Source organism: Aphelocoma coerulescens, assembly GCF_041296385.1.
Source record: "Aphelocoma coerulescens isolate FSJ_1873_10779 chromosome W unlocalized genomic scaffold, UR_Acoe_1.0 ChrW_unloc_scaf_1, whole genome shotgun sequence".
NCBI classification, from domain to species: Eukaryota; Metazoa; Chordata; class Aves; order Passeriformes; family Corvidae; genus Aphelocoma; species Aphelocoma coerulescens.
In genome coordinates, this window is record NW_027184080.1 from 3,984,192 (window position 1) to 4,004,305 (window position 20,114).

General features: G+C 44.7%; 1 protein-coding gene across 3 annotated transcripts in view; it reads right to left on the reverse strand.

Moving 5' to 3' along the window:
• The window catches only part of LOC138102685 (ras GTPase-activating protein 1-like), a 150,716-nt gene that overhangs the window by 9,143 nt on the left and 121,459 nt on the right, over positions 1-20,114 (reverse strand). For all 3 annotated transcript variants that reach the window (XR_011147476.1, XM_069000401.1, XM_069000403.1), the window contains exons 21-23: positions 15,737-15,804; positions 3,999-4,087; positions 676-753 (exon numbers count right to left, since the gene is read on the reverse strand). Coding sequence is in view for 2 of the 3 variants with exons in the window: in XM_069000401.1 (XP_068856502.1) it covers positions 676-753; positions 3,999-4,087; positions 15,737-15,804 (235 nt within the window). In the remaining variant the exon portion in view is untranslated. The remainder of the gene's footprint in view (positions 1-675; positions 754-3,998; positions 4,088-15,736; positions 15,805-20,114) is intronic.

Consider the following 20,114-nt stretch of genomic DNA (forward strand, 5'->3'; position numbering starts at 1 on the left):
CAGTAATTCGTATAGATAATCAAAATAGTCTGAGATGTTTTCTAGGTCACTTTTAATGGATTAATTCAGGAATAATAAGATAGGCATATTTCTTTCATCTTCTTTTTTTCAACAAATTATTGGTTTAAACATATACATATATATATACACGAGCTCCCAACTCATTATAACTATCATACACAAAATAGTAATGGTTTCAAATTGAACTGCAACTATTATTTTCTTTTAAACTACAATATCCAGAATTCATGCAGTGAGACATTTGGTTATGTATAACTAAAATAGAACACAATATTTTTTAAATCTTCAGTTTTTCAGTTTTTTCAATCTCAGGTCAAAATCATATGACAAATTACACATAAGATTTTCTTTATTTTAAAATTTTTTTTAGAAGATTGGTATTTTTGTCTGAAAGCTCTAATCCTTGGGGAGCAGCTCAAATAGATCTCATGTCTACAACAGTACTTTCTAACAGGACATTTGATTGGTTTTAATTCTGTGGGACAGGCCAGCAATCTGCAGTTCCTAAACATGCACAAGAAAAATATTTCAATAACAAGCATTCAAAATTGTGAGGAAGCTGATGCATTTTTGAACTAGCTAACAAGGACTATCAAGAATTTTAACTCACAATGTTGCTGTACAACTTGTAATTTTTCTTTTTAAACCACTTACCCCAAGTTCATCTAAGAACATGATCATGCGATGTTTGTTACTCTTGATGAATGGATTTACCCCCTCCATATATGGCTCCTAGCAATTTTTAAAAGTATTTATTAGAACAAAATGATACCATTTTTATAGTCATACCTGAAGTGAACATATTGTAATCAGAGACAAATGACACTGCAAAACAAATGTGTCATCTTTTTCAAGTGAATTTATGATAACTGGTGTACAAGCAGTTAAAAGATTACTTTTTTGTGCTCTAGATGGATTCTGAAATTGTTTATATATGCATTGTGACATGAAATTTTACATTTCTGAAATACTGAAAATGGACTTTTTTCATTGGAGCTATATAAGGAAGAAAAAACTTCCAGAGATAAACACATCAGAGGCATCAACATCAGGACATAACTGCCCTCCTTTTTTTTCTTTCATTAATGCTTGCATTCCAAGTTGTGAGTGTCAGACAAATGGCATTATAATGGCAGCCTGAAATTTCTTTCTTTCATTATGCTTAAGTCAACAGATTTTTATTGTTCAACCATGTTGTGACTTGGGAACCAGAACAGGCCAATTGTTTCTGGCATTCTTTTAGTGATGCAATAAAAAGTTTAGTAAAAGCTGAGACTTTTTAGGGCAACTTGTAAAACTGATTTACAAAATTATGTCAAGCAGTATGAAAACAAATACAAATAAAAGGGGTGTTTCAAAATGCTGTACCAACAGAAAACACCAGTCTAAAGAATAAGTAAAGAAAAAGTGTGTGCGTGTATGTGTGAGCCAGAAATTGGTAGTTGTCAATATGTTTCCAAATTAAAATACTCTATTGTGGTGTTGTATTTCCCACTGATTCATTTATTAAATGCCTTTCACATTGTCGTCCCCCCCTTTGCCCTGCCCCTAGTCCTGGCCACTCCCTCGGGTCCTCCCTATTGGTTCCTGTACCCCAACTCTACCCATGTACCGCCCCTGAGCCCCTGAGAAAAAGCCCCTGCACCCAGATCATGAGGTCTCTCTGCCTCTGGGGATCGCTGGGACAAAATGTAAGATTAAAGAGCCTCTTAAACCCTTATGGAGAGACCCTTCTCACCTCTTTCACCATCACTGTGTTGTAAAGCTGATAGCTAGCTGGAACAAAACCGCGGAGCCATCCGAAATGGACTATGGGAGGGCGACAACGGTCGCACTGCCCTAAGCAGCTCCGCTGAGCTCTCAGGGAAAGCTGAAGCTTGCTAAACTAAATCTAGCATTACAACACTCTATATCCAGGCTGGAAGTTTAGTCCTAATTGGTCTCAATTTGAAAGTGAATTATTACATAATAGTATATAAAAAAACATGGATGTGGAATGTATTTCAAGGTTCTGTACAGACACATGCCAATATTACCGAAAGATGTCTCCCCATTTTGACATTAATTAATCAGTGGAAATGCAAAAAGGGTCCCATCATCTACTTCAGGCAAATGATACATACTTCTTGAATAGATTCTTTCTAAATCACAGATTTCTACTCTAGCATTTCTCAGTTGTCTTTTTGATATGGATATTCCTAAAGAAAATTTACTCATTTTACCATCACATAGATGTTTTCTTTGTGGAGGGATGGCTGCCTGTCTCTCCTCTCCCACTTTTCAAACTCCAACACTCATCTCTTTGACTAGGAGAAGCCAGTAGACGTGGTGGTTTTGGATTTTAGCAAAGCTTTTGATACTGTCTCTCACAGTATCTGTTTGGATAAAATGTCCAGCACACAGCTAGAAAAGTCCATAATACATTAGGTGAGCAATTGGCTAATGGGCCAGGCTCAAAGGATCATAGTAAATGGGGTTATAGTAAAATCAGGCTGGCAGTCAGTCATCAGTGAGGTTCCCCAGGGCTCAATTTTAGGGCCAGTGATCTTTAATGTTTTTATAAATGATCTAGACACAGGAATTGAATGTACATTAAGTTTGCTGATGATAAAGTAGGAGGAGCTATGGACTCCATCAAGGGTAGAGAGGCCTTACAGAGTGATCTGGATAGACTGGAGAGCTGGGCAATCACCAACCACATGAAATTTAACAAGGGCAGGTGCTAGATTTTCTACCTGGGATGGGGTAATCCTGGCTATACATACAAATTGGGAGACAAAAGGCTGGAGAGCAGTCCTACAGAAAGGGACCTACGGTCCTAATTGATGGCAAGTTGAATATGTCAGCAGTGCCCTGGCAGCCAGGAGAGCCAACTATGTCCTGGGGTGCATCAGGACAAGCATCACTAGCCGGTCAAGGGAGGTGATTGTCCTGCTCTGCTCTGCACTGGTGTGGTCCCACCTCAAGTACTGTGTGTAGTTTTGGATGCCTCAATATAAAAAGGACATCAGACTATTAGAGTATGTCCAGAGGAGGGTAACCAAGACATTGAAAGACCTCGAGGGCAAGAGTGCCTGAGGTCACTTGGTTTGTTCAGCTTAGAAAAGGCTGAGGGGTGTGCTCATTATAGTCTACAACTTCCTCAAGCGGGGGCAGTGGAGAGGGAGATGTTGATCTCTTCTCTCTGGTGACTAGCAATAGGACATGAGAAAATGGAATGAAGCTGCATCACAGGTAGTTCAGACTGGACATTAGGAAAAGATTCTTAACTGAGAGGGTGGTCAGTCACTGGAACAGCCTCCCCAAGGAAGCAGTCATGGCACCAAGCCTATCAGTTCAAGGACAATATAGGTGATACCCTTAGTCATATGATTTACTTTTAGGTAGTCCTGCGAGGAGAATGGAGTTGGACTTGACGATCATTATGGATCCCTTCCAACTTGTGATATTCTATGATTCTATGAATACTAGAGTATGACTATTATGCTTTTTGTCATTGACAGACAGAAAAAAAGAGTCCACATACTTCCACTGTTGTCTTTGAAATGAATGTCTGAGTTTATCTGCTCTCATAGCATAAAAATATGGTTACATCACTCTATAATGCCTACTAGCATGGCCATTATTTTATCAGTTATTTTAACATGTCACTGCTGTTGTTCATACTACCAGATTGAAAATCTTTATGGCAAGTACCAAATAATTCACATAAGTTTCTAGATGACCCATTCTGAAATGATTGACTCCTCTTTCCAAATCAGCCATACTTTTTGATACTGCTCTAGGTTAAATCAGCACTCTGTTGAGCACCAACTAGAGAGGATAGAAAAAATTGCAGGAATAAAGCCTCCTTGCTGATAAGACACCGAGGTCAAAAATCAGGATTTGCATAAGAATAATACAGACAAAATCTGTTTCTGTTAACAGGAACACTGTTCTGTTCTGTTCTAGACTGTTCTGTGTAAAATTATACTCACCTTAGCTCCAAATTCAACCAGATTTGCTAAATTCTGCACGGACTTGGCAACCAGCGTCAGCGTTCTTGCAGCAGTAGGGGAAGGAGAATCTGATAGGAATAGAAAGTAGAAAGTTACCGACCATTTAATTTAAAACCTCCAGTAGTCACAAGAAAATTCTCTTCCACAATTTGTTATTTATCATGGAATTGAATACTTTAAATGCTGTAAGAGAACTGCATGTGAAAAATTTTTCATGATCAAGGAAACTTTTGGTGTTTTAGTAATTATGTCCACAATAAACATCAATATGCATATCCGACTGTTTTAGTTTAGGACAATTTACAGGGCTGAGACTCCAAAGTGAGTCACCTCCCCTTAGTTTTAACCACTCCCCTTTCATCAATAAGGAGTGACGAATGTGAGAAGATATAAGTGAAAAAATAACAGTTTACTAAAAATAAAACAGCGATAACCACTAGATACAAAGGTGCTAAGTCACGTGCTCCCCCAGGGAACAGAGAAAACAAAGTAGTGGAGAAGTGCCCTCCTCCTAAGATGGCGGCCACCATGGCAGCCCATGTGGCCCAGGGAACAAAGACAAGATTGCAGAGAAACTCCCCTTCTCCTAAGATGGTGGCTGCTGTAGCAGTCCACGTGGCCCAAAGGACAAAGAAGCCCCCTACTGTGGACCACACAGCCGAGAGAGAGATAAAAGGAAAACAACATAGCAACCGAGCCTCCGTGGTTCCAGAACACTCCCTCCCCCAAAACAACAACCAACAGGGAACGGGGACAAAACAAAACCTGGAAAAACTATTTTTGTCCAAAAGGCTCTGATGCTGCCAAAATACTGAAAGAAAATTCCCAGCATCTGCAGGTCCGACCCCTCCTCAGCATGGCGCAGCTGGAACCATTGATAAGGCTGATCAATACTTAACTCATGTAAGCACAGTTAACTATTAAGAGACAGCAAATGTTGATCACAAAACCTAAGAAGCAGGATTCACCTTAATCTTGTCAAGATAAGAGGAACAAGAATTTACTTGAAACCAACACAGAAACCACTGAATCATTCTACAAAGGACTGTGCATGCTCCAGAAAGAAAGGTGAAAAGTGCATTGTGATGAAGATACTGATCTTCATCAGAAAGACCCCCGAGGAAAAAGAGGAGCCTTCCTCAGTGCGACCGCCAGCGTACACAGCGCATGCTAGCACGTATGCTAATGATATTAATGACTTCCAAAAAGTAATTTGTATAACCACTCCTATCCCAAGAAATGTGATGAATATTCATTAATTTTACCCATAATACTGAACTGTATAGAGTGCTGTGTGTGTGTGTTCGGAGGAACGATCCCCCACACCCGACACACTGAATAAAGCAAATACCCACTTTTTGGACTCTGTCGTTGAAGTGTCTCTTGCCCCGGTTTGGGGAGATTCACAGTATATGAAGGACTTTCTCCTATCAGGAGAATGGGAGGAGGTGGGAGGGGAAACCACTGAGAAATTACTTAATTTTTTGGTTGGAGGAGGGGATCTTGAACTGCCTGAAGGGAAGGCACAGGTGATGGAGAGAAAGGTTGAATGTTTGGGGCCTATTTTGACTGAAGGCTTGTGGTGTGTTGGCCCAGAGGGGGTCCAGGGAATCTTGGAGATGCTGGCACCCAGGACTGAAGGAGAGCTGTGACAATTTTTAGGATTAATAGGGTATTGCAGGACCTGGGTTAAGGACTTTTTTTTCTGTGACTTTTTAAACCCAGATAGCCCCAGTGTTGTGGTATGGACACCAGAAAGACAGCAAAATTTTAGCCAGACTCAGAAAAGGAATTTGAATTGTATGTGGATGTTAAACAGAGCTGTGCCAAAGGAATTCTAGTGCTAAAATGTTAGACCCATTAGCGAGGGGGTGGCCCCATTGTTTGTTCTAAGCGTAACTGTGGCTCTGTTGTCTGAAGAATTGTGCAGCCACAGCTTTGATGGTAACTGATGAGGAAAGGGCAGTTGATAACTAACTCATGTAAGCACAAGTTAACTATTATGAGACAGCAAATGTTAGTTCAGAGAGCAGATGTTAATTACAAAACCTAAGAAGCCAAATTCACCCTAATCTTGTCAAGATAGAGGTGTTGGGGTTTTAGTTTAGTCCTAGTTTTTTTTCCTGTTAAAGGAATTTTTCCCCATATGCATGTTGCTAGGGGACAAATGGCCATACTTAAGAGAAGACAAAAGACCTGGCTACGCGTTTTGTTTTCATCTGGATGTGGGGTCAGTTCGCTCTCAGCTTCCAGAGAGAGAAGCTGCAGAGAAAGGAGCTGCTGGTTCCTTTTTTCGGCCGTTTTTCTTTTTGCTGGAAACAAAGCCGGGATCCCAAAGCCGTTTTCCCTGCCCTGCTGGAGGCTGGGCTGTGGCCGCCCTGCCCCGCTGCTGCTTCGAGCCTTCGCTGCGTTGTAGCCGTGCTCGCCCTGACTGCCTAGACCTCCAGGGGGTTCCCCTTTTGGATACATCTCGTCTGCCACCCGGAATTTGTGCTCGTCCCTGCCGCTCCAGCCTGCTGTTCCCGAGGGTCCGGGATCGGCTGCCCAGGGGTTTGTGAAGCCTTTGTTCCATCCTTCCCCGGGATCCCAGGCCACCAGTGCCGCGTGCTCCCCGAGCTCGCTCCGGAGCGCCCCCTGCAGCCGCGGGGGAACCATCGCACCTGCCCTGCTCACCGGGAGCCGCCAATGCCCCTGCCGGCTGCGAGCGGAACTGCACCCGAGGGGAAATAGCCTGACAGCTGAGAAGGCTGGGACTGGGTTTGTGTTTGCTGTTACTGCCATAGTTGTTGTTGTTTTGTTTGACTGGTTATATATATATAGTAAAGAACTGTTATTCCTATTTCCCACATCTTTGCCTAAAGGCCCTTGATTTCAAAATTATAATAACTCGGAGGGAAAGGGGTTATATCTGCCACTTCAAGGGAGGCTTCTGCCTTCCTTAGCAGACACCTGTCTTTCAAAGCCAAGACAGAGGGGACAAGGATTATCTCAGAGACTGCTGAATCATTCCTCAAAGGACTACGCATGCCCAGGGAGAAAGGTGAAAAGTGCACTGTGAGGAAGACTACTGGTCTTCATCAGAAAGACCCCTGAGGAAGAGGAGAGGCCTTCCTCAGCGCGACCACCAGGACACACAGCGTATGCGTGACCCATATGTTAATGATATTAATGACTTCCGAGAAATAATTTGAATAACCACACCTGTCCCAAGGAATGTGATGGATATTCATAACTTAACCCTTAATACTATGTTGTAGGGAGCACCGGTGTGTGTTTTGGAGGAGTGATACCCACACACCCGGTGCACCAAATAAAGCAAATACCCACTTCTCTGACTCTGTCTCTGAAGTGTCTCCTGGCCCGGTTTCGGCACGATTCACTGATGGCAGGATTGTTAAAGTCTGACATCAAGTTCTAAATGGATGACCAGCACTAGATTGTTAAGTATGAAACCTGTTTAATGGAACAGGAGGGTTTAGAATTGAGAAGCGGGGAAGGGTTTAACCCAGCCTCCTGTTTAACTGGTACTGAGGAAGGAGACCTAAAGGAAACTGTATCCAGGTAACAGATCTCCAGATCCAAGCTAGGGAAGATTTACAGAATACCCCTCAGCCAAATGAGGGAAAGGTATTTATTGATAGATCTTTAAGAGTACTAGTGAATCAGGGGGAAGGGGAAGAAGCAGAGGTTAAATGATTTGCCAAGAAATTGTTTGTTAAAAGCAATGCATACAGCTTGCTCAACACATTGTGCCTATCAAAGCAGGATGAGAGATATAAGACTATTGATAAAGGGAAGGAATCTTGACCAAAGATCCTGTTTTCAAACCTAAAACTAACTTAAACCAGACTTGAAGTTTAGACTTGGGCCAGGGACATAAAGAGTATGTGCAGGGAAGCAAAGTAAAAAGTTCAGAATGAGGAAGACCCTTTACTTCATTTGAGGATGACCCTTACTTCATCCCGAAGACCCATGCCCACTACCACCAGACGACACTGCGCAAGAACAACCCAGATGTAAATGACTTTAGCTCATTAGAATACGAGGCAAGGCTAGGCGGGGCTAATGAATATGTATAAGCGTATTAGGAAACAATGAATATGGAGTTTGTAACCCGATATATACCAAGCTGAATGCAGCTGTTGGCACACATGACTTTGGAGGAACTATCCCCCATGCGTCCCAGCGCTGGAATAAACATACCTACTTTACTATTTATTCCAGTAGTGGAGTCTTTTCCCCATATCAATAGGAGGAAAACAAGTTACGGGATATGCTATAGTAAAAGGAAGGGAATTGCAAGGGGAAGCTACCATGCACATGGTCAGCACAGATCACAGAATTGTATGCCTTAATAAAAGCCTGCAAATTGTATCAAGAAAAGGTGGTGAATATATTTACAGATTCAAAATATGCATGTGGGATGGTACATGCATTTGGAAAACTGGGAGGAAAGAGGTTTGTTAACTTGCAGGGGAAAAATGTTCGCTCATAAGAGCTCAATTACTAGCCTGTTGGAGGTGGTGATTTTACCAAAAGAGATAGAAATAATACATGTTAGGGGACATCAGGCAGGGTACTCAGAAGAGACAACAGGTAAAAAACTGGCCAATGGAGAGGTTCAGAAAGCAGCACTTCTGCCAGAGGTCTCCGGGATCCTCCCTTTGCTCCCTGTGGCTCAGCCGTTGATGGGGGGATGGGGGAGTGGTGGTGGTGGTGTCTTTTCCACCAGAGGAGATGGAGATAATTAAAAGTGGTGGGGCAGAAGAAGGAGGGGAGAATTGATTTACAATGGACAGTAAACAGTGGATGCCAGGAACTTTGACCCCACAAATATTAAAACAACTACATGGGGGGAGTCATTGGGGCTCTCGAGGATTGGCAGAGACCTTCCTCAAGATGTACTGCTTTGAGTCTTTTTATTTTAGCAAAACGAGCTATTGAGGGGTGCCTGGCTAAAGTTAATAGCCAGATTACAAAGGAGATTGCAAGGTAGGGGAGTAACCCTGGGCTGTATGTCCTTTCCAAGGATGCCATGCTGGGTGTATTTTGCTGAGATGCCCTGGGCAAGAGGGCTTAGTTGTCCTCCAGTAGTGGTATGCCAGCTGACAGGGTGGCCAGAGGCGTTTCTAGTCGTTTCAGCAACTATTTGATCAGTTAACAAATGATTTCTGAATATGTGAAAGGAATGCGGGACTTGTCTTTACAAACAAGCTGTGGGCCTGCTGGTAGATAAAACTAGTACTGAGAGATAAAAGAAACAATGGGAAGCATTCCACTGATTGATGAATGGAAAGAAAGAGATTTGTCTTTACAAATAAACTATAGGTTTGCTGATAAATGAAATTGGATACTGAGAGATGAAAGAAACAATGGGAAGAACCATAAATTCCATAAGAATTAATATAAAGGGGGGGGTTATACATTAGAAGGGAGTCTTAGGTATTAGGCATTTCGGGAAGTCTGTACCTCTCAAGTACCTCGGCCAATGGGGAAAGAGAGAGGGAAATGCAGTTGGGAAATTAGGATAAATAGGAGGCTGCGTCCTTTAACAATTTGAGAGACCCCAGAGGAATGCCCCATGGCTTCTTCCTTTATTCAAATAAAGTCACAGGAATCCTCTGTCTCCTTTTTGGACATAAACCTCTGGTGCTTGTGGATTAATTTTCCTGACATATGGGACTGTGAAGACAGGGGACTTGGACAGGGGAACTGTTGGGGTATTAGGAGCTCTCCTGGTTGGTTTTTTTTTTCTGTTAAAGGAATTTTCCCCATACATGTTGCTAGGGGGACAAATCCTGGGTACTTAAGAAAAACAAAAGAGCTGGCTACTTTTTGTTTCACCTGGGTGTGTGGGCAGTCGGTCTCCGGCAGAGGGGGAGGCTGCTTTCTTCGGCTGCTTTTCCTTCTGCTGGAGAAGCCCCGAGATCCCAAAGCCCGCCTTCCCCACCCCACTGGGAGCTGCGCTGTGGCCACCCTGCCCCGCCGCTGCTTTGAGCCTTCGCTACGTTGTAGCCCTGCTCGCCCTGCCTGCCCAGACCTCCGGGGGGTTCCCCGTTTGGATACATCTCGTCTGCCACCCGGGATTTGTGCTCGTCCCTGCCGCTCCAGCCTGCCATTCCAGCTTGCCGTTCCCGAGGGTCTGGCCGGACACCGGGATCGGCTACCCAGGGGTTTGTGAAGCTTCTCTGTTCCATCCCTTCCCGGGATCCCAGGCCACCAGTGCCGCGTGCTCCCCGAGCTCGCTCCGGAACGCCCCCTGCAGCCGCGGGGGAACCATCACACCTGCCCTGCTCACAGGGAGCCGCCAGCGCCCCTGCCGGCTGCAAGCGGAACTGCACCCAAGGGGAAAGGGCCTGACAGCCGAGAAGGCTGGGACTGGGTTTGTGATTGTTTGCTGTTACTGTCATAGTTATTGTTGTTTGTTTGACTTGTTATACACATATAGATATATAATAGTAAAGAACTGTTATTCCTATTTTCCACATCTTTGCCTAAAAGCCCCTTGATTTCAAAATTATAATAACTCGGAGGGAAGGGGGGTTGCATCTGCCATTCCAAGGGGGGGCTTCTGCCTTCCTTAGCAGACACCTGTCTTTCAAACCAAGACAGGAACTCATTTTGCAGGGGGATCCTTCAAGGGATTATGACTCCTTTGAGAATTGAGTGGGACCTCCATACCCCCTGGAACCCTCAGAATTAAGGTCAAATAGGATGAATGGAGAAATAAAGAAACACCTTTTGAAGCTGGTGACAGAAACTAAGATGCCATGGTTATGGCTTTTGCCATTAGCTTTGGCAAGAATGAGAGCCAAACCCCAAGAAGATAATAAATTATTCCCATTTCAATTAATGTTTGTGATTCTTACCCTGTTAATTTTCAATGTGGCAGGGAGGTGAAGATGTATATTTAAACCAGTATGTGGCCAGAATACTGTGTGTAGTGAAATCTCTGAAGACGCTGCCTTTGGACTTCGCTGTTCATTACATCCAACCAGGACTGAAGGAACAGCAGTCAGGACAGCTGAACACAGGTTCATCCCACTCAAGTCAAGGTCTCTAAAACCCCAGAGATTTTGACTTCTCAGCAGGAGGAAAAGGATGGGAGACCTTGGCTATCAGTAGCCACAGATCATCTACAAGGACCTCTAGCGATTAGTGGGCTAATATGAACTGTCATTGTCTACTTTATGCTAAGTTGTTTCTCTGTATTTGCTTGCCCCACCTGGTGCAGGGGCCAGATGTGGAAAAGTTGGGAGGGGGTGTTTCAAATGTTAATCTTTATACCATGCCAGGTTGTTAAAAGAGATTAACTTAATAATAACTAGGGTTTGTTGTTGCTGCCTGTTCCGAGCTTCCCCTCTCCCTCCCCGAGACAAGCCAGGACTTGCCTCTGTCATGTGCTCTGAACCCCAAATGTAACTCAAACTCTTTAGCAGTGTCTGATTGTCCGGTCACCCCGGGTCCGCCCCCAGTCCTTCCCTTTCCCCTTCTCTGAATAAAAGAAAGGACCAAGGGGGGGGTCCGCCCTCTTTGGCTTTGCAACTCTTTCTGGGAACATCTTGTCGTCTGTTTCTTTTTGAAAGCTTCTAATTGCGGGAATTAGGCAAGCTGAGAGCTATATTTCTCCCTCTTTGCTTCTGCTGGTGATATCAGCTTTGCAGCTAATACATTTACTGCTTTTAGAGCTACTGAAATGCTAGATTGCCCGTGCTACCTCTCTAGGCTGCCCGAGGCTTTCTTAAGGCATTGAACCATGAGCCTAGCCGGTAAAAAGCTATAAGTATACCTCCTCAGTTTGTAAAGACAAATTGAGAAATAAGAAGAGGAGGGATTGATAGGAAAGATGTGTGCTAATGTCTTTACAAACAATTCCACGGGTGAAGGTATGGGTGTTAACGTTTTTGAAATGGATCTTAATGTCTCTACTAACTTCAACATGCAGGTTTGTTGCAGAGCCCAGACAGCTTGGCTTCTGAAAGAGACAAGTGGGTCTGCACAAGCCTGAGTTTCTGAACTTTGGGGGAAAATGACAGGTTCAAGGGGGGATATGTGATAGGCGGTTTGGGAGGCTGGACTTTCCTAGTACCTCAGCCAATGGGGAAAGGAAGACGGCAACATGTGGCTGGGAGTTTAGGATAAAAGGAGGCTGCATCCTCCAAAACCTCAAGAGAGAAAACCCTGCGGGCATGTGCCCCAGTGGACTCTCTCCCTTTATTCGAATAAAATTGCAGGACTCCTCTGTCTCCTTTATGGACACTGGCTTTTCATAGCGTGATTTTCCATACAGAAAGAATCACCATATACAAGGCCATGGTTCTTAAATGCGTTCCCCAAAGTGTGTATGAAAACTATTAAAGGGAGAAAGGAACTTTCAGATTGACTCAAGCCTTCTCATTTAGTGTAGCTTAAAGAGAGAGGACAGAAAACTTGCTATGTCTGAAAAGCTGCCTCTAAAGGCAAAAAAGGAAAAGAATTTTCCCCAAAGGCTTTCTGACACAAGTGATTTCTGATTTCTTCCTATTTTCAAACCAGCATTTTACAGGTAAAATTGAGAAGGCATTAGGGAGGGAAGGAGGAAAAACAATGGCTAGTGGGAACCAAATACCTTCTAGGTTGGGACAACTTTGCCAAAAAAAAAAAAAAGAAGAAAATAAATAAACCAGGGGAAAAGATGACAGAAAGATGAAGTATAACATATGCAAACTTTTTAAAACTATGTAACTCAGATATCCCCATATTTTAGTGCTACATTTTTCCCATCAGTAGTTTATACCTTTCCTTTCTTCCTCCCACAAGGATGTATTAAGGTTTTGGCAGTGGGCGGCTACAGAGGTGACTTATTTGAGAATCTGCTGGAAGTGTCCCCAATGTCCGTTATAGCCAGTTCCAGTTGGCTCCAAGACAGACCCACCACTTGCCAAGGCTGTGGTAGCACATCTGTGATAATATACTTAAGAAGGGGGAAAGAAAACCAAACCTTTTTGCAGAAGAGCCGATAAAGCAGAGGAGTGAGAATATGTGAGAGGAACAACTCTGCAGACAACAAGGTTAGTGAAGGAGGGGCAGGAGGTACTCCAGATGCTGGAGCTGAGGTTCCCCTGTAGCCCATGGTGCAGACCATGGTGAGGCAGCTGTGCTCCTGCAGCCCAGGGAGGTCCATGGTGGAGCAGAGATCCACTTTCAGCCCATGGAGGAGACCCATGCCAGAGCAGCTGGATGTGCCCAAAGGATATTGTGACCCCATGGAAAGCCTGTGCTAGAGCAGGCTCCTTGCTGGACCTGTGAACCCTTGGAGAGAAGAGCCCATGCTGGAGCAGGTTTGCTGGCAGGACTTGTGACCCTTTGGGGGACCCATGCTGGAGCAGGCTGTGCCTGAAGGACTGCAGCCTATGGGAAGGACCCACATTGGAGAAGTTTCTGAAGCACTGTCTCCCATGCCATGGGAGGGTTCCCATGCTGGAACGGGGAAGAGTGTGAGGAGTCCTCCTCCTGAGGAGTGGCAGAGACAACATGATGGACTGACCACAACCTCCATCCCCCTGTGCCACTGGGAGGCAGGGGGAAGAGAAAATAGGGAGTTGTCGTGGTTTCACCCCAGCCAGCAGCCAAGCCCCACACATCCTCGCTCACTCTGCCCACCAGTGGGATCGTGGAGAGAATCAGAAGGATAAAAAGTGTAAAAACTTGTGAGTTGAAATAAAGGCAGTTTAATAGGGAAAGCCAAAGCCATGCATACAAGCAAAGCAAAACAAGTAATTCATTCATCCTTTCCCATGGGCAGGCCGGTGTTCAGCCATCTCCAGAGAGCAGGGCCCCATCATGTGCAACGGTTACTTGGAAAGACAAATGCCATCACTCCAAACGTCCCCTCCCTTCTTCCTTCTTCCCTCAGCTTTATATACTGAGCATGATGTCATATGGTCTGGAATATCCCTTTGGTGAGTTTGGGTTACCTGTCCCAACTGTGTCTCCTTCCAACCTCCCATGCACCCCCAACTTCCTCACCAGTGTGGCAGAATGAAAAGCAGAAAAGGCCTTGGCTCTGTGGAAGCACTGCTCAGCAACAGCAAAAATATCTCTATATTATTAACCCTGTGTTCATCACAAATTCAAAACACAGCCCCATATCAGCCACTGGGAAGAAAACAAACTCTATCCCGGCCAAAACCAGCACAGGAGTGAAGTTGAGCCTGGGAAGAAGGAAGGGGTAGAGGGAAGGTGTTTGAGGATTTGGTTTTATTTCTCATTGCCCTACTCTGATTTGATTGGTAATATATTAATTCAATTTCCCTAAGATGAGTCTGTTTTGCCCATGACAGTAATTGCTGAGTGATCTCCCTATCCTTATCTCAGCTATAACTTTTGTTATATTTTCTCTCCCCTGTCCAGCTAATGAGGAGGAGTGATAGAAAGGCTTTGGTGGGTGCCTGGCATCCAGCCAAGGTCTACCCACCACAAAGGAATACAGCAAAACTTAAAACCTGGAATTCCATCAACACAGCCTTATGCCTGGTACAACAGCAACACACATACTAGCTGTTGCATCTGTAAGACCTCAACTACATTCATAAGTTAAAATGCTCAAAAACAATTCTAGGTACTTAAGCCAACTGCAATGGAATAATCTATGCCCTCACCGTTCACAACAAAGCTCCATGCCAACTTTCAGATATGATCCCTGATGTATGTCAACATCCAAAGCACACCTAAGAACCGTTTAGGAGACTGCTATTTGTTATCAGCCAGAACTGTACTGCAGATCAGAATTGCAATTTTGCAGTCCTGTTCTAGCAAACAGGAATAGTCCCTGTCACTGCTTTATTTACTGATAGAGATGCACTTTACAAAGAGAGCATCAAAACCCAGAATAATGCTTTTGTACTGGGCCTGGCTAGGACAGAGTTAATTTTCTTCAGGGCAGCTCATATGGAGCAGTTTTAGATTTTTGACCAAAACAGTACTGATAGCAGACTAACATTATAGCTTTTGCTGAACGATGTTTATACAGCATCAAGGCTGCCTCTGTTTTTCACTCTGCCCCTCCAATGAATAGACTGGGGGTGAGCAATAGGCTGGGATTAGACAGAACAAGGCAGATGACCTGAACTAACCAAAGAGATATTCCATAACATATAACATCATGCTCAGCAATAAAAGGGGAAAGAGGGGGACTTTATGGGTGTCAGCCATCTTTTGTTTAGGAATTGGCTGGGCATTGGTCTACACATGGGAGGTAGTATGATTGCCTTTGCATCACTTGTTTAGTTCTATTACATTTATCCTTTACTTATTAAACATTTATATATTTCTTGATTGTTTTATCTTGACCCCCAAATTTTCTTGTTTTTATTCTTTCTTTCCTCTTCCCCTATCCCACTGAGGGTGGAGAGAAAGTGAGCAAGTGACTGTGATGCTTTATCTGCCAAACAGGATTAACCCACAACAGTTTTCTTTATGAATCACTTTAACATTCACTTTCTCTGTCTTTTTTTTTTTTTTTTTACTTTAAAACAAGACATTGGGCATAAACATTGTCTAATCTTTAAGAGTGAGAAGTGTATGCTGGCTGCCTTAGGGAGAAAGTCAATCCATTGATATGATTAACATGATTTTGCACAGTGTTCAAATGACTTAATATTTTCCTAAATTAGGCGCTAAAGTAAGTTCATGCCTATTACTACATAAAGTATGAATTCAGTCTGAAGCATAGTCACCTGAGATGATATTGAACATCCTCGGGTTCAGGATAGCAGGACAAATCAGTCGAAGAAAAACAAAGCCACTGAAATGGAAAAAAAAAAGAAATTGTATTTTGTTCAATAATAAAGCTATCATAAAATTAATGTAAACTTATGTAGTCTTTAGGCATTTAAGTCAGTGTGGGTGGAAATCTTTGTGAGATGACAACCAACCAGCCTGTGCTCCATGTTTGTTAATTAAAAATGTCTTGTTATGATTTCAACTATGATAAAAAACAAAATAAAACCAGACATATTGATTTCCCAATTAAGGTGAACTTCCAAAACTACCTGGGAAAAGCTTAACTGTAAAGCCATACTGAAGTCTGCAGTCTAAGACCACGCTGGCTTTAAAAAGGGGGAGCACTTCATCTCCTGCCTCCTACAAGTGTTGCACTGTCTACTACCACAAGTAATTCATTCTGCAGACACTCATTTCCCCAAGCCAACATAAGGAGAGCAAGAGTGCACAGTAACAATGGAACCTCTCTTTTGGCAGCAACATGGCCTTAGTTCAGCTTGAACCAATCCATCTCCTAATAACAGTATGCCAGTATCCTAGAAGAATAATACTGGATCAGCTACTTTCTTAACAGAAGTAATTGCTGCCACCCAGACAATCTAGAAAGCTAGGGAAAAGTACTCCATTTGACTGCAGAACTAGGAACTTATTAAACGGAAACCTAAACTGTTGTGTTGGTTTTGCACGATCTGGTTCTTGGTAGTGGGGGGCCCACAGAGGTGGCTTCTGTGAGAAGCTGCTGGAAGCTTCTCCCATGTCCAGCAGAGCCAATCCCTGATGGCTCCAAAGATGGACATGCTGCTGGCCAAGGCTGGGCCAATTAGAAATGGTGGTAATGCCTCTTTGATAGCATATTTAAAAAGAAATCAAAACAAAGTTTGTGGTGCAGTTTTAATTCTATCCAAGAAGAGGAGGAGGTGAGAACATGTGAGAAGAACAACTCTACAGACACCAAGGTCAGTGAAGAAGGAGGGGGAGGAGGTGATCCAGGCGCTGGAGCCGAAATTCCTCTGCAGGCCGTGGTGATGACCATGGTGAAGCAGGTTGTCCCCCTGCAGCAAATGGGGGTCCACAGGGGATGCAGAGATCCACTTGCAGCCTCTGGGGGAGGCGCTCACACTGGAGTGGGTGGATGCCTAGAGGAGGCTGTGAGCCTGTGTGAGACCTGTGGAGAGAGGGGCCCTGCTCCCAGACTGGAGCAGCTTGTTGCTGGAGAATAGAATTATTGGGATCAATAAAAGAACTGTGCAAGCAATAAGGGCTGGAGGTTTTTGGGCCTGTGTGTGTGAGAGACATTTTCCGTGGGAAAGTCCCTGTGTGAAACTAAACAGTTTCGGTCTGAGAAAATTCAGGGAGTAAAGAACTTGCAGGTGTGATATCCAGGCGTGATACGAGGGAGGCAAGCACAAAATTCTTTTGATCATAACAAGACTGTGGAAAACTGCCAATGTGGCCCAATTGTGTGGAAATAGAAATGTGTCTTGATAAGCTTTAAGCCACTTAGGAGCTCACAAGCCGGTATACTATATAAGTGCCTTTAGACTGCTAATAAAACGGAGTGCATTTATTCAACCATATTGGTTTGGCTTTTGCTTCTCGCTCCCCCCGCCGGGGATCCGGGTCTCCGTCCCGCGCGGCTTCAAACAGCTTGTCCTTGAAGGACTGCACTCCATGGAAGAGTGATCCACGCGTGTGCTAGTTTGAAAACAAACCAGTGGGAGGCACCAAGTCAGAATAACAATTTAATGGAAATTAAAGGAAAGGAAAAGAAAGTAAAAAGAAAACACTGACAGAGTCAAGATACAACCTGAGTCCCTGTTAGGCAGAGTGGTGGTAGCAGTCTGGTAGAATGGTGGCTGCAGTCCTCTGAAGTGGTGATCCTGTAGTAGAAGGGGTCTGCTCTTCCTCAGAAAGTCCAGTGGTGGCTGTGTAGCTCCTGTCCTCTGGAAATCCAGTGGAAAGAGTGTCTCTGGTGCGCAGAATCTCAGATTATATCCAGGATGGAATGCTTGGTTCCTCCCTCTGGGTGGAGCATCTCACAATGGGGTAATGAGTCATGAGGCCAAGTGTTGATTAGGCTCATTAACAGAAGATAGTCCGGAGGGAGTTATCTCTGAGTCATGCAGCAAGACAATGATGGGCCATTAACAGAAAGATAGTCTGGGGGGAGGAGGCAAGGAAAACACTGCCCCACCTGATTTCCACAGCTCATGAGGATGGTAATAGAATACACCTCAACCCAGGACATTATCCACCCCTTATTCTATTACCATCTACATCATCCCAAATCAATACCTTCTTAAACTCTAAACACACATACATATATATATATATATATATATATATATATATATATATATATATACAATGAAACCCTACACACCGTTCTCACCTAAGATTAGGTCTCCCTGTGGTACACAACGGGTTTCTCCATCTTTTTGCATTACCCACCAAGTGCAACCAGGTCCTTGAGCAAAGACAATCCCACGGATGGGTTGGCCTTTGCCTGAGGTGGGATTAATCCAAACAGTCTTTCCTAAAATACCTCTCAGGTGTACCACAGGGACTCTATCTCCATCCACTGTGTGCAAGGGTTCAGATTCGGCAGGGCCAGCTCGATTGAAGGACCCTCGGGTATTGACCATCCAGGTAGCCTTCCCTAAGTTCACTTCCCAATTTTTGAAGGTCCCCCCACCAAGTGCCTTTAGGGTGGTTTTAAGTAGTCCATTGCAGCGTTCAACTTTTCTGGCAGCTGGTGCATGATAAGGAATATGATATATCCATTCAATACCGTGTTCTCTGGCCCAGGTGTTGATGAGGCTGTTCTTAAAATGAGTCCCGTTGTCTGACTCGATCCTGTCGGGGGTGCCATGTCTCCACAGGACTTGCTTTTCCAGGCTCAAGATGGTGTTCCGGGCTACAGCATGAGGCACGGGGTCGGTCTTCAGCCATCCAGTGGTTGCTTCAACCATGGTCAACATGTAGCGCTTGCCTTGGCGGGTTTGGGGAAGGGTGATGTAATCAACTTGCCAGGCTTCCCCATACCTGTACTTTGACCATCGTCCACCGTACCACAGAGGCTTCACCCGCTTGGCCTGTTTGATTGCAGCACAGGTCTCACAACTATGGATGACCTGTGAAATGCTCTCCATGGTAAGGTCCACCCCTCGGTCACGGGCCCATTGGTATGTTGCATCTCTCCCCTGATGACCAGAGGCATCATGGGCCCAACGAGCTAGGAATAATTCTCCCTTGTGCTGCCAGTCCAGATCCACCTGTGATACTTTCACCTTGGCAGCTCGGTCCACCTGCTCGTTGTTGCGATGTTCTTCATTAGCCCGACTCTTGGGTACGTGCGCATCCATGTGTCAAACCTTCACGGTCAGCTTCTCTACTTGGGCGGCGATGTCCTGCCAAATCTCAGCGGCCCAGATGGGTTTCCCTCTGCGCTTCCAGTTGGCTTTTATCCAGCGAACCAGCCATCCCCACAGAGCATTAGCTACCATCCACGAGTCGGTGTAGAGATAGAGCCTCGGCCACTTCTCTCGTTCAGCAATATCCAAAGCCAGCTGGAGGGCTTTAAGCTCTGCAACCTGACTCGATCCACCTTGTCCCTCGGTAGCTTGTGCAACTTGCCGTGTGGGGCTCCATACTGCAGCTTTCCACTTCCGGTTAGCGCCTACAATTCGGCAGAAACCATCAGTGAAGAAGGCATAACGTCTGTCAGTCTCCGATACCTCATTATATGGTGGGGCTTCCTCAGCACGAGTCAGTTGCTCTTCCTCTTCTTCTTCAGAAGATAACCCAAAAGTCTCACCTTCAGGCCAGTTTGTTTTAATTTCCAGAATGCCAGGGCGATTTGGGTTTCCAATACGGGCACGCTGTGTGATGAGAGCAATCCATTTGCTCCATGTGGTGTCGGTGGCGTGATGCGTGGAAGGAACCTTTCCCTTGAACATCCACCCCAGCACCGGTAGTCGGGGTGCCAGGAGGAGTTGTGCCTCTGTGCCGATTACTTCTGAGGCAGCTTGAACTCCTTCATAGGTGGCCAAGATGTCTTTGTCTGTGGGAGTGTAGTTGGCTTCAGACCCTCTGTAGCTTCGGCTCCAGAATCCCAGTGGTCGGCCCTGAGTCTCACCAGGCACCTTCTGCCAGAGGCTCCAGGACAGGCCATTCTTCCCGGCTGCAGAGTAGAGCACGTTCTTCACCTCTGGTCCTGTCCTGACTGGGCCAAGGGCTACCGCATGAGGGATTTCCTGCTTGATCTGGGCGAAGGCTTGCTGCTGTTCAGGGCCCCAATGGAAATCGTTCTTCATTCCGGTAACCAGGTAG